A 15,905-nucleotide genomic window follows, 5' to 3' on the forward strand; every position below is an offset into this window, starting at 1 on the left:
ATCTGCATCGTACTAAAAGTTACCTAAATACTGCTAATTACCCAAAATGAAAAAAAAAAAAAAAAAAAAAAAAATACAAAGATTTTGAAACAATAATAAAAATGACTTAAAAACATCGTAATTTTTACCTTCTCCACAAGCAGAAAATTATTAATGAGTGACCAATGATGTTGACAACTTTCTATGAAAGGTGTTTTGAAAGTGAAGACTTGAATCAATTAAATAACTAAAAGTATTAGAAGTGCCACCCAGTTCAGTGTTGCCAGCTTGTATTGCTGGGCCCAGGTTTATATCACACAGAAGGATTAGCTGTTTGTAAGTTTTCAGTGCTTTTTTGGCATGCAGCTCTTAAAATACACAGCCAGCTGAAAGTCCTCTTGAGAGGTTTCTTAGTAAGGAAAGAGGAATAGCAGACTTTTCGATCTGTCCCAGAAGTTGGGACACAGCTCGCCAAAGTCATATTGTCACCTATAAAGTGCACAAGAGCCATGCCAATGACAAACACAATCCTGCACGATAAAATTTGTGGACTTGTTTCTGTCATTATTATCAATCAAGTGAGATAAGTCACAGCAAAAACAAATATCAAAAATAAGAATGTTTCCTTAAATACATTTTATTTAAATACAGCATATTTTAAATGAGAAATTTTTACCATAGTACTGTAGTGGAACATAATTTAATGTTTCTACATAATTATTAGGACTTCCTAAGTGGCAACATGATGTTTTGAACAGTTATTAAGATTCGCCATGTGGCAACAACGAGTCGAGCTAAAAACGTCGTTACTTGGAGTGTTCCTTGATAAGCGCTGCGTTATTTTTATGTAAAAAATAAGTAATATGTTGCAAACAAAAATGGAAATTGTAAAAATAAATATGCTGCTTCTTTTAAGACCAATAAAAGCCTTTATTTCACTTATGAAATGCTCTGGCTGATCAGTTTCGATTTCGCTTATTCATCAAATCCACATTAAAAGATTGGTGACCGTAACATTGGATAATGGAAGTAAACATCTTGATTGACAGGCTGAAGCCAGCTTATTGTTTAATATCAGGTGAGCAAAGGCTGAAACCAGAAACTTCTGACACCCAGCCCAAAACTCAGACTTTGTTAAAATCTGAGACCAATGATGAATGATCTCGAGTCTCACGAACTGGACAACTAATAAAACGTCCTTTACATTTTAGTAACAATGTTGAATATTTTTCCTAACCTCTATTATTGAATATGTTTAATTGTATTTATTTCTTGTATTTAGTATTTTTAATTCTAATGTTAGCTTACGCTACATTACTCCACAACCAGAATCTCTTAAATCGTAACACAGTTACTGGAGGGGGAGTAATGTAGTGGAGCATAATTTAATGTTTCTATATAATTATTAAGACTTTCTAAGTGGCAACATGATGTAATGTTTTGAATAGTTATTAAGATTTGCCGTGTGGCAACAACGAGTCAAGCTAAAAACGTTGTTACTTGGAGTGTTCCTTGATAGGCGCTGCGTAAGCTTCATTTCTTAAAAGTTTGTTATATTTTTATGTAAAAAATAAGTAACATAATGAAAAAAAAATATGCTTTTGCTTGGTAATATACTTGTAATAGATACTTGTAATAGATATTTTCTATTTTTAATTGTGAAAAACAGTTCCATTTATTAAAAAACTCTTATGTGTACAGGATATGACTTCATAAATAATATTAAATTATACACATTTTTTCCTGTATTTCACTTAAAACTTATTTCCTCACATTTCATTAGAGTTATATTTCTCATTTAATTAATTCTGTTCTCAGTTCACAATAAGGTAAATATACATAAAACCACAAAATATCTTCATTAAAAATTGAAAAATATAGAAAAAAATTAAACACTAAATACAGTAAATTCAATTAAAAAAACAATTTTTACAATCAAAATTAGAGTTTCTATGCAAAAACAAGCAATTCAGTCAGGGGGCAACAAGGCAGATTTTTCAGTGCACAAAAATGAAAGTTTACTTTTCGCCCCACTCAGCAAAAAGTCACTGAAGGTGCAAAAAGTGAATTCACTATTCTGCTAAGTTTCAAATGTAAACAAATATAACTGCTATGGTAAACAAAAATTAGGCTTAGCCGCACTTAAACAATTTGTAAACTGTTGATAATTCTACAACTATTGCAAGCAGATTAACTAAAGGCATAAAAACCTTAACCAGAAGATAAGAAAAACATATTTCACTCATTTTCAAAGCAAAAAATTCACAATTTACAAACATATAAGAAAAAAACTGAGCTCGTGGAGCCGAGTAACAGAGTGGGTATACAGGGTGATTCTAAATTACTTTTACAAATTAAGAAAGGTGATAGTACTCATCCGGATGAGCAATAATTACCATAGAACATAGGGTCGCATTCTACTCTGAGAGGCAGAAAAGAATAATATTAGAATTCCAATCTGAACAGTTTTGGGAAAGCGAATGAACGAGACCATATATTGCACAATCATTTTAGTGACGAACTCATAGAGAGTGCACAAAATGGATAAAACCAAAAACTTGGCTTTTGAGTGTTAACTTGAGCTCAGACTTTGATGGCCAACGCTCAAATGCACATCTTTTGTTGGCAAGGTCTCAACCTCGCACACGATTACAAGTTAATTATGTAATCAAAGGCTGAATACTATCAACTAACTCCAACATCCGTTGCATGCAGAGATTAGCATGAAAAGCTCATGCTGCATTCCGGCCATCAGAACTTTGTATTCCATAGATGGGCGTTTCAAGTAGAATGGGCGCAGCAGAGTAAGTCCAGGAAGATGGGATAGAAGATGGCTAAGAGAAAAACAATTGCTACTTATACTTGATAAAGGCAGTTTTCCCCCCTAATAATTTAGATAATTAACTTGTTGCAATTATTTGTGAGGTTGATACCTTGCCAACTAAATATTTGCATTTGAGTGTTAGCCATCAAAGTCTGAGCTCGAATTAACACTCGAACGCCAAGTTTCCAGTTTTATCCGTTTTGTGCACTCTCTGTGTGTTTGTCACTAAATTGATTAGGCAACAATTGGTCTCATTCATTCGCTCTCCCAACGCTGTTGTAAGTTCAGATTGGAATTCTAATATTCTTTTTTTCTGCCTCTCAAACAGGAATGTGACCCTATGCTCTAGTTATTGCTCATCTGGATGAGTACTATCACCCCTTTTAATTTGTAAAAGTAATGCAGCCGATTGCAACCAAAAAGGAAGATGCACAACTACATATTATAGCAGTCCTATATACAAAATTTCAACATTCTGAGGCTACTCATTTTTGAATTATGCGAGATACATACATATGTAGGTACATACAGGTAATGACACCATAAAAAATCTCTTCTGAATCCACTTTTAATCAGTTTTATAATTCGTTTGGGGGAAAAGAGTCCTTTATTCTATTCTTACATGCAGATGTCATACAAAAACACTGTTAAATTGCATTCGATAGCTGTCAAAATGAATATTTTTGTTGAAATATGATACCCGGAGTTTTTCGTGAGTTACTTCCTTTACTTTGTACAAGGAAGTAAAAAAGGGAGTTATCCAAAAGATATTTCCTTGATATTAGATAAAAAGAATCCAACTGTATCTTATACCAAAATAAAATAAATGTAAAATGCACTGTTTTAAACTGTTTCATTAAAATATGCAGCTTTTACACAGAAAAATTATATCAGAAGTATCACAATTACAACTAAGCAAAAAGTGTCTAAAAATATAAAACATTTATCTGCACTTTTTTTTTCCCCCCAAATTGCAACAGTATTAAAACTACAGCACCTTTTTAAATAGAAGCAATCCGATAGGCAAATTCATGCAACATAAAAAAGAGGTAATACATAAACTAAAATTCAAATGCAATTTGAAAGAGAATTATTGAACAGCATTTCTTCTCACCCCCTATCTGATTCCTTTTTTCTTTTTCAGTTGAAATAGATCAGAATGCACATTCTTTGAATTAAAAATGCCAGATACTTCATATGTATGACACAAATACTAATTTATTAATTAAAAAATATTAGTGTCACATAATAACCTCCCAATAACATGAAAACCTTAATACTCTAGAAACACAAAAAAGAAATATGCCTTATTCTTTCCATCTGCTATTTTTATCGCATTTTTTAAAAAGCATCCCCCCTCTCAAAATATTTATTGCAGGCAGAAATTGAAGATCCATACGTAAACTTTAATCTGTATAATTCTATAATTATTTTGGAATTTAAAAAAACCATTTCCTTAACAGATGAATTCTGCAAAGTTTGTCATGGAATCATTTACTGCTAATAAAAAAACTTATATTACTTTAAATACGAGAATCTCTCACCTTGGCAACAGTTCAATTTTTGGAGGTACTAAGACTGTTCCATCTTCAGAAACTCCCCAGACTAGAGAACACTTCAAAATGCCATTGGTTAATAAAACCATTTCATTTCCATTTTCATATTTGTATGAAACACCTTTAAAAAGTATTAATACTTACTAAGTTTAACATGTTCTTGAATGCTTAAGTAACAATTAAATTCATGATAAATTCATAAAAATAATTGATTCTTTAAATTAGTTAAGTCATAATTTTACTGAGAATAAAAACTTCTTAAAAAATTTAATTGGAATACAATCATAGGTAAGCACACTTAATTTAATTATACTTGCACACACACATCTGAGGTGCTTCTAAACTGTGTTTGAACGACTGAGACTCCTTTAATCATAAGTAAATATTGCTTTACATCACAGTAACATAATATAAATATTTTAAATGTTAATGCTTTATATGCTTACATATATATATATATGTATATAATCATTGAGCCATGCTGTAGTTCATGTACCAATTTTAAATAAGTAGTTACCTATACCAAGATTAGAGGCACAATAATTTGTAACTGCCTTGGGAGAAAACACTTAATGACATCTTTGGAAAATATCACTAAATGATAGACTTCCACAAAGTGCTTAATGTTTAACATCTACTTAATACTGCCTCTATCAGCCAGGAATTGCAGATTTCTGGATTTTCTCCACTGCTATTACCTTTCATAAGGGTTTATAATGATTAGAGGATACCCAATAGATTCAATAAAAGCATGCAAATCTTCCTTGCACAGAATTAGTGGTTCAGCACAAGTAGTGTACTGATTTTAAAATCACTTTTAAATTTCACTCATTCAAAACGAGTGATTTGGGACAGTATTTTTGATGAATGATATGAAATTTATCCCTGTTTCTGAAAAATTCTGTAGTGATACCTTTGACAATAATAAAGATATCTTTGATGTATGCTGTTATGATATACACGTATGATGATATGATGTCTTTGATGTATGTGTCCAGGGAATACGTTTCCACAATAGTTAGATTTTCCTACTTTCTAAGATGTTCATTCAGTAGCTCATTCATAAATCTTGAGAAAGCAATAATATATATTCATTTCATAAAATATTTATACATTAACTAAACAAATGCTATGAAGAAAAAAGTTAAAAATTTGTGTTGATAAATAAAATAATAAACATCAACTGAATTAAATATTTAACTAGAAAATAGTATAGATGCATAAAAAATAAATAGAATGATAGTATGATCTAGTTTAGGAGTCTTCAACCCGTGGCCCACTGGAGGTATTTTAGTGGCCCCCCACATTTGAATTTGAAGAAAAATTGAAACATTTTAAAGAAATTTTGATTTCAAGAAAAATTGCCTTATCAGCTTTTTGTCGTAAAAAATAACTTTTTTCCCTCTTATTCTTGATATTTAAAACATTTTATTGACATGCCTGTTATTATTTGGGATAAAATTTTCTGAAAATAAAGAATTTTTCAAAAATTTCACTTTATCTTATGTAATATGTGTTATATATTTTAGATTTTTATTATTATAATTTATAGAGTTACACTGTGACTCTGCAGTAAAATCAAGCAAAAACAATGTTAAATCTCACATTGAAACCAAAGTAACTACCATCTCACGCCAATAACGCAAGTTTTTTTTTTTTTTTTTTTATGCATTTTGTAATATTGTTCTGTACATTCATATTTATACTTTTTTTTTTTTCATAGTTAAAAAAAAGTTACAAAACATCTTAATTCGATTTCCGACTTTTGGATTGACTTTTTGGAACCAATGTATACATATACAAATCTGTAACACTATCTCTTTGCTTAGAATCAATTGTAGTCTTGCAAAAGAAACCTCCCTTTTTTATATATATATTTCTATATTATTTTTTTGAAAGGCATGTGGCTCGTGAATCTTTGTGAATTTATTGATGTGGCCCTCGGGCGTGAAAGGTTGAAGACCCCTTATCTAGTTGAAATGATAGCTGCATCAAAAAGAGAACATAAAATAAAGTTTTCTAATTAAACAGTAAATAATGACTTAATTAAATTATTTAATTTAGGCAAAGCACATGAGGATTATCTGCCTAAGTTAGTTTTGACGAAGCACAACCCAGGAAATAGAATCTGAATGTCATGTACTCTTTCTCCTTTCTTGCCACTAAACTCCTAGCTTTCTTTCCTTAAATACTTATAATTATTTACTCCCATAAAGAAAATTTTATGATCTACTTTAATATTGTTATTAGAGTAGATCAAAATTTCTTAAACTGTGGGTCGTGACCCCCATAGAGGCCTCGGGACCGGCAGCAGTGGGTTGCCAAAAGTTTTAACAGTTCTGGATATTTCTTAAAGTTATTATAATAATTTTACAATTACCAAATAGTTTTACACAATCTATTTGAAAATAGATAAAGATAAGACAATACAGACAAGGAAAAAGCGAAAACGTTTTGATGGATTCTTTTTATAATAAACGTTCATTTTACTTGCTTGCACCTGACGCTCTCATTTCGTCTGTTACTTATTTAAGATGTTCACATTGTTATATGTGTTAAAATTAGAAATTAAAGTTTATGACCTAAAATTGCAATAATATATTACAGTACAAGTGAAAAAGCTGACAGTTTCACACACGCATGTGTCAGATTTGTGCAATGCTTATGGTGTCCCACAAAATTTTAGTAAATAGTATTATGGGGTCTTGAGGTCACAAAATAAGCTCAATGATAAAAAGGGGTCATGACTGAAAAAAGTTTAAGAAAGCCTGGAGTAGATCATGAGTAGAGCGGGCAGTAAATATATGAGCATTCAACTTTACAGTGCATAGATCACAACATTTCATATTTTATTGCTTTTTGTATATCACTGATTTCTCATTCAAGTAATGTATAGCAAGTTATATGCAAATACATATTAGATTAATAAGATTTCTAAAAAAATAATTTCGTATGAAAGTTTTTGCAACAAATATATACACATGTTATTACACTACAGATTTTTAATTTCTGACAGAATTGACTTTATATATCATTTTGTACAAAAAAGAATTTGTTCAGCTGATTTTTAGTTTTATAACTGGTGTACATATATGCTACATATTTAAATAAGTCTTAGCATATCAGAGAACTAGTAAAAGTAATAAGTTTAACATAAGAATACGTAATCTACAAATAATCACATAATTAAGACCCGAAATTAAAGCATATTTGTTCACAACTTCAGATGCAATACTAGGGGTGGGAACCCTACTAATTACAAAGCACAATCTAATAATTCCATTTTGTAAAATACAAATTAAATTCTTACCACTTCCAACTGCATTATACTTTGGTGGAACTGCTTTATCTGAACTAAACTGATGATCAATAAGCTTTGCATTCAAAGCTGTTTGAGAAGCAGCTGGAATAGGAATATATAACTCTGCTAAGTGGCTACCAGAAAAAGTCCCACTCTCAAAAATCTAAAAGTACAACAAATGACAATGAAAGCAGAGAAACATTTGTAGTTCTTTGTGAAATAATAGCTTAGCTTTCAGAAATAAAATTAAAAAACAATATATTATTTTACTTGAAAATGCCCCTTTTTAAGTAAAATATGATTTTTACTTAAATACCAATTTAAATTCAGATTGAATCTAAGGAAATAATAATTTGATACAAAAATCATAAAAATAACTTATAGAAGGATTGTTATGTTAACCAAATATAAGGTGCAACCATAAAGTAACCGAACAATTTCTTATAAATAAGAAAATGTTACTAACCTTCAAATAAATTTATCTGCTTCAAAATATATTTAGTTTGGATAGCCAGAGGAATCTATTCAAATTTTCCTGTGTTTCTTCAGGTCATTAAAATATTGTTCATGTGTGTTGGAAATAACCACTCACAAAATATGCATAACATATGTTCTGATATCAGAGATGTTTTCAAATCTCTGTCCTTTAATGGCCCTTTTAAGCTTCAGAAAAAGTAAAAAACAGCTGGCGATAAGTTGTGAGAATATGGTGGGTGATTTATCACTGCAGTTGAATGCTTAGCAAAACATCATTATACAGACAATGCTCTATGGGCCCTAGTATTATTGTGTGAAAGAAAGCATTGCCAAGAATCAACAAATCCTTTGTAATTTGCCTTATGCTGTTTCTTAACTGAAAAAGCACCTCTTTGTAAAAATACTAATTAAATTATTTATTTTTAAAAGAAAAATTCATGTGAATACATCCTCTTGTATTAAAAAAATGCAATCAGTATCCCCTTTGATTTCGACATCCATGCTTTTTTTGACAAGAAAGGACAGTCCACATCATCTTATTTTTTTGGAGGGCGGGGTTCATATTGTAGATATCAGGTCTCATCTCCTGCTTTAAAAAATATACTTCCATTTTTACACACTTTAAGAAATTGTCCTGTCTTGTAATAGTCAGTAAATCTTCACAGCAAGATTTTCTGTAAAAATCTGTGACACAAATCAAGCACAAACTTTTCTCATTTTCAAATTTTCAATTTAAATTAATCTACACCTTTCTTTGCTTATCTCAAGCAAGTTGCTGAGTCTATCAGATTTTATCAAAGAAAGAATTTTCTCCATATTTTCCTTATTCTTTGAGGCTGAAGGGCACCTGACCTTTGGTTCATCTTCAATGCTTTTCAACAACTCATACACCCGTTATAAGCTATTATTCCCACTTCCCTAGTGTGCCTTCGTGGTGTAATGGTAGCACGCTGGGCCGGTATTCCGGAGATCTGTGGTTCGACTCCTGGCGAAGGCGGTTGCATATTTTTCATCTTTTCTGCTTCCAATTAACCTAATGACTCTACAAATGGCACCCGAACTAAAAAGGTTGTGGATGATGATTCTCCACACCCAGGATTTGGTGACTAGGTCCCCTAAAACCCTAGTCACCCTTTAAAAAGGGGAGTATATAAGGTATTTCTCCCCCTTCCCTAGCGTGCCTTCGTGGTGTAATGGTAGCACGCTGGGCCAGTATTCCAGAGGTCTGTGGTTCAATTCCCAGCGAAGGAGGTTACATATTTTTCATCTTTTCTGCTTCCAATTCACCTAATGACTCTATACCGTGTTCTTGACTATTACACATCATCATATACTGATTGAATTATATCTAACATTTTGGTAGCAGATTTACCTATCTATAAGAAAATTTAATGTTGTAACATTGTTCCATTTTTAAGCAAATTTCTTGTACAATGTGTTCTCAGTAAATGAAAATGACTCTGGCATTTTGATATGCAAACAAAAAAAAATAAGCAGTTTAAACTGGCTTTAAGAAAAGTTACGTTGCCACTCTTCCTAAACATGCATTTATTCTTTCACTTTTTTATTATTTGGTCTTTCAATTTGTCTGACTACTTTATGGGTGCACCTTGTAGATTTCACTACTGCATCTGATATAAAAACAACCTCTCAGTAGATTTCAATTTATTCTTGTGCTCTCTAACTGTGTATGCACCTGCACAACTTATTTCAGCTCACAAAGATGAAATGAAAAAGCATGAATACAACACATTTTACAAAAAAAAAAAAAAAAAAAAAATACATATAATTTTAGAAAGCAGCATCACATATCCTCAAAATGTAAACACAAATTAAGTAAAAAGAATATGACATTAAATATATCACTTTCAATCAAATATAAATTTTTTCAGGAAATTTTAGAAACTGAATAACAACAAAAAGCACATGACACTGGAGAAGTGCAGGGGCCACCTGTTATTTACCCTGAGTAAATAGGTACAGGCCTCTTACACTAGCTGTTCAGAGTAGCAACGCCTTCCTGGGGCCCACGTACCATTCTGATGCAGAGGCACCAAATCTTTGCAAATGATTAGGGTGGATCTATGTAGGACATCTCCAGAATATTACCATCAAACATTTGCCCATGCAAATTTTAAGTGAAAAGAAGCAGCTCCAGAAGTTGGAGCTGATTGGTTCATCAAAGTTCAATAGAAAGCTAATTGAAACAAATATTGTTTAAAAGTGTCACATCCTCAATGCTTCAGATTACCACCATGATATCATTGTCTGAAACAACTTCAAGAAATGGGGGGTTACACATTTCAGGAATATGCAAATAATAATCTCCCCCATACATACACGCTGTTGAGAGTTCAATTTGGGCATTTAACATTATGCTTTTCTGATACTCTGAGTATAATTTGGCTTTAGGTTTCATTGCTATAGATTAAATACTATCATTTCTCTTATTTTGTTGAAACAGTTTATAAACATCCTGTACACATACATCTCTTTATTAAAGTTCCAATTCAAGAGCTCAACAATGGCCTAAAGTCTAAATATAGTTTCATCAATGATTTTACGTCAAAGGTAAAATGGGATGATAACAATGACATTCGAACTATTCTCTTGCTGTATGATGCAAATATACATAATTCAAAGCCCTTAATCAGAGTATCCATTTTCAGGCAAACGGTAACTACATTTTTTTATGTAATTAACTCAACTTATAAAGTTCATTTAAAAGAATGATAACATCTGGAAATTTACTTCAAAAATTTACCTTTATTTTCAGATGATATTTAGTAGTTATTCAGAATTATAATAAACCAAATGTTAATCAATTTCAACAAAGTTGTAGCAACAATATTTTGATTTGTCTCAGATCTGAACAACCTTATTCATCATACAATATTTTACTTTAATTTTTTAATATTAAACTGAATTTTTAGAGATGCCGATATATATAATGATTACAGTGTAAATTCTAGACTAAACAGCAATCTTAATATTTAAAACTTAAAATTTCACGCTTAAAAAAAGGCACACTAAAAAAAAAAGTATTATTCAGTTACTTTAAAATACAGCACACTCCTAATTAACCAGGGGCAGGTTCAACAAATTGTGGATTAATTCAGTTCTATCTATAAAATATATAATTGTTTATCGTGGAATGATGAAAAAATTACCATTAAAAAAAACCCCTCAGCATAGATAAAATTGATTATAAAAATATAAAAAAGAAAAAGAGAATGCATGGAAAAATAGCAGTAATAACAGATGATGTTATAGTATTTGAGAGTTGTTTTTATTCATAGCTGTTCATACTCCAGAATACATAAACATTGTTTAATCCTTCACTAAACTTGACTGCTCAGCTGTAAAAATAAATCAATTGTACTGCCATTAATTAATCTGGTATTTCAAAATTAGTGACTTCAGTTTCTTATCATTAAATCTTTCTCAAATACTTAAAAGGGCAAGACAACAGCACCGTTCTTTAAATCTAGTTATAACTTAGTTCTTTCATTTCTAATGATATTTTTTCTTCCATTATAAATAGCATGATCTTTTTGCTTTGAATAATGAATTAATTTTTACAGCCAAATATTATTCTCAATTGAGCTGCTTGAAAATTTAGGTCAATTCTTAATCAAAGTTTTCTATTAATAATAATATCAGTTACTCTGCTTTCCTGTGCTTTTTAATTGCCTTCTGATGATTACCTATGACTTTGTTTTAACCATACACATTGTACTCAGTATTATCTTGGTTGACTGGGAGTCTACGGTACAGATTTTTAATTGATTTCTTTTTAGATTTTATTGAAGTTTAATATTAAATATGAATGATTAGGTACAATTGTAATGTTGAATTCTTCTTTAAATCCTTAAAATTCACTTTATTTACCAAAAAAAAAAATGATCCGGAACAATAATGTTAAGTCATCATTATGTTTCAGATCACGACATAATGAGTTTGCAATATGTTAATATACAACATCTTAAGATAACAACTATTTTAATAACAAATATTCATATACAAAAACATCTTTAAAAAGTAAACATTTACCTCAATTCTGAGATTTAGGGGATACTGTACAATTTGAATCTTAAAAATTTGTCCCCAAATTGCTTTAAAATCCTGATTTAGGTTCCTAAAAATGAAAAATTAAGACAAATTATATATATACATGTAAGATAAAATTATATGAATCAGAATTATAATATATAAAATTATATGGATCAGAATTATAATATAACTATAAACATTAATTCTTCCTCTTTATTCTAAAATCGTAATAACTTGTAACGTTGCGCGCCTCCAACTTGCACACAACCAAGGGGTGACTGTGATAACTGGATAAAACACAGAGTCTTGTAAAGGGTTTAAGTCCCTTTTTATTCAACGTAATAAATTACAATTGCGTGCTCTTGACACTCACAGACTGTGCCAACTTGGCAGTCAAATAAAAATAATAATCTGAAAAGAACTTAAAGACAAGACTCTAACTACGAGGCTCTCTAAAATAACTAACTCACCGCGTTTTACAATACCGCTGCTAATTCAGCAGACTTGAAGCTCACTTGAACGATTTACTTCCCGCCAAGCACATAGGCCGAAACGCTGGGTTCTTCAATTTCTCGCAAATTACCTCCGCGCTCGTGAAGTAAGAATATCACCCTCCGAACTCGTTTCCTTCTATTTAAATCATAATACTTCCGCTGATAATTTGAATCCTTGCGCGTTCTACTAAAATTTACATATTCTGGCATTGGCAGTTCCAGGGGAAAGTAAGGCTTGACAGGAAAGATAGTTTAAACTTAAAATAAATGTTAGTTAAAATAAATATAAACCCTACAAACTTCTCTGCATTGCATCATTTCTAGATCACTCTATGGCCCGCGCAACTCTGATGACGTAATAATTGTAAACCAAAACTTTTCTCTTTGCATGCTTCCATCTTTCATAACTAAGCACTTCAGCTTTTGCTCTCTACTGTGCTAAGATGTAATTTCGCTGGCTTGCTTTCTATCCCAACAATATCAAAAATGTAAATCTTCTGTGGAAAGGCACGACTAGAGTGCCAAGTGATTGTGGCCACAAATATCAATTGGAAATAAAAATGGAATTAAAACTGCCTCGACTGCCAAGTTCTTTAAATACTACGCAATCAAAATTCTTCTTCAATATGGTATTCCACAGTATTCCGTCTTTCCTTGTGCTTTTAATATGACATACATATATACACTAATAAGTATAAATATAATTTCATATCTAAATCATGCATGATTTATTTTAAAAAGCATTTTTAAAATGTTAACTGCAGACAAAATCATAAATTTGCAGAACACACATTCTGTTACTTGCAATAAATTTATTAGCTTTTGCTAATTTTTTTTCAGAAAATTTCTTGTTTGAATTTTCTTTTTAATATAGAATGCAAATGAAATTTCCATATTAAGATTTTTTAGCAAGACACAAAACTCCACTGTATGTATTATTATTGAATTAACAGAAAAATTGCTTAGCGATAAATGAAAGAACTAATTTTCAGTTTAGTAAGCAGAAAATAAAGTTTAGACATAATATATTTCATTAATTTCATATTAATTTTCTCTAGAATTTATCTTTGTACAGTTAAACACCTAAAATTCACACAGTATGTATTCCATTTTTGTCTGAACAATTTGAAATAATTTTTTATCTGCAGTATTTTTTCTTTCTCATATATATCTCTCTGTCTCCATACAAGATTCCCTTTAAATATTTATGTATGTATCCCTTTAACTCTTGAGTGCACAATCTTGGAATAAGAAAATTAGGGGACATTTCTTGAATTTGCATAAGAGGCATAATGCTTGACACACCACATTTTTAAAAAGTTATATTAAGCAATGTAAGTTAGCATCATATGTTAACACCATATGCATTAAAATATGAAATGCACATATCATAATAACAACATGTTTATCAAAATAACAAATTGCACATACTAAAAATATTTAATTCACCAAATTTGAAAAGAAATTTTTTTCAATTTGTTCAGTCATATTATAGAGTCATAATTCAATTCTGTTTGGTTTATGCAAATCTCACTGTAACATATTTCCAAGCATAATCAGTAAATTAATTCCTGATTCATCTTAGTATATAATAAAAGTCGAATGCTCAAACAGTTAATGCTGATATTGGCAAAATCAGCAATTCTATCTTTTAAGTTTCACTTGTCACATCATGAGTATTGTTAGTATTTACATATGATATAGATTCATGTAGAAGCTTATTTTCAATCTCAATAGAAACATACAAAATATTCAACACAAATAATTCTCAGGACTATTGTTTAATATATGAAATAAAATTTTGGGAAGACTTGAATGAGAAGAAAGAAATTTCTCAGAATTTGGTAAGCTTTTATTATGGCATCTTTACAAAGTTTTACATATATTTTATGTTCCATATTTAACTGAAGTTTTCTTCTTGAGTACTCATTTGTGAAAAGCTTTAATCGAGTTCTAATATTAAAAAAACTAAACTCAGTGGCGTAACAGCCCAAATGGGCCAAGGCCTGCTGTGCTCGAAATCTGCTTTCTTGACCGAGGGCCCTGGAGTGCATAAGCATATGCCCTGAACAAGTGGTCAGCTTGTCGCAAGACCCCCACTGTTTAGTCCCCAAGCGAACTTGGTACTCATTTTATTGACCCGAGTGATGGAAATCAACAGATGAAAGGCTAAGACGAAATTGCCCTGCCCGGGAATCGAGTTCTAATATTATAACCAAGGGTTAATACTAAAATTAGAAGCACTAGAGCTCTGCAGAAGGTGGTCAGGGATGGTGAACAAAAATAAATAAATAAAAAAAAAAAAATCTGAAAGGTTTCGGATTTTAAATTACGTCCAAAGGGGCATTTTTCTAACATATTGTGTGTTACCTCTATTTATTAAATATCATGTTTTCCGCACTTAACCCATACAATTCAGTTCGAGGGCAATATCACAAAATAATTTTAAAATAAGCCTATCTTTAGAATTTCCGATACACAGTCTCGCGCGCTGGAGATAAAAATGTTTTTTCTGTACAACGTTGCCATGGCTCGCTTTGAAATCCTTGAGTTTGTTAATCAAAAATTCCTTAGTTTTACAAACTATGAAATTGTTGATCGAAAACAAATTCCAAATTTCAAATTTGGGCTTCCAGATGCCCATATTTTCAGGAAGATTATGTTATTCAAAACTGGATGGCTCTAGGTACCGTTGTTTATCACAATCCAAGAAACATACATACATTTATGAAGATTCTTCATTATTTAATTTCTTTAAATATAATACATTAAGATAATATTTGCTGGCAACAATTTGAAAAGTGAAACAACACTTATAGTGAATCCACACAACATGCCAAAACGAAATTAATAGTCCTGCTGGACAAATTGCTCCTTTGGACTAATAAATAAATGACTAGTTAAATGAAATATAAAAGGATAAAATATCAATAAATTAAGCTAATAATAAGTAAACTGGTAATGGATTAAAATATAAAAGTTAAATGAAAAAAAATTAATTTATAGCAAATTAAAATGATAAAAATTAAATGGAATAATTAAACAAGTGAATAAATTCTTAATAATCAGACAATACAGAGGATAAAAGGTAAGTTTTCTTTTTACTTTTCTTCAAATCACTAGATATTTGCTTCTCATGCAATTATCGAGAACGGCCTGAATGTTACACTGGGTAACAGACAAGTACTCTGATATTACATTCACAAGAAGGTGGAAGGGCA

The 15,905-nt window shown here is 30.7% G+C and overlaps 1 protein-coding gene across 2 annotated transcripts in view; it reads right to left on the minus strand.

The window, feature by feature from the left end:
- The window catches only part of Cc2d2a (Coiled-coil and C2 domain containing 2A), a 147,505-nt gene that overhangs the window by 74,374 nt on the left and 57,226 nt on the right, over positions 1-15,905 (minus strand). For both annotated transcript variants that reach the window (XM_085812156.1, XM_085812157.1), the window contains exons 18-20: positions 12,191-12,275; positions 7,670-7,823; positions 4,348-4,480 (exon numbers count right to left, since the gene is read on the minus strand). In XM_085812156.1, the coding sequence (XP_085668282.1) occupies positions 4,348-4,480; positions 7,670-7,823; positions 12,191-12,275 (372 nt within the window). The remainder of the gene's footprint in view (positions 1-4,347; positions 4,481-7,669; positions 7,824-12,190; positions 12,276-15,905) is intronic.

The sequence above is a fragment of the Stegodyphus dumicola genome, chromosome 2 (genome assembly GCF_044657685.1).
Source record: "Stegodyphus dumicola isolate Sdum_Otavi_A_Nest chromosome 2, ASM4465768v1".
NCBI classification, from domain to species: domain Eukaryota; kingdom Metazoa; phylum Arthropoda; class Arachnida; order Araneae; family Eresidae; genus Stegodyphus; species Stegodyphus dumicola.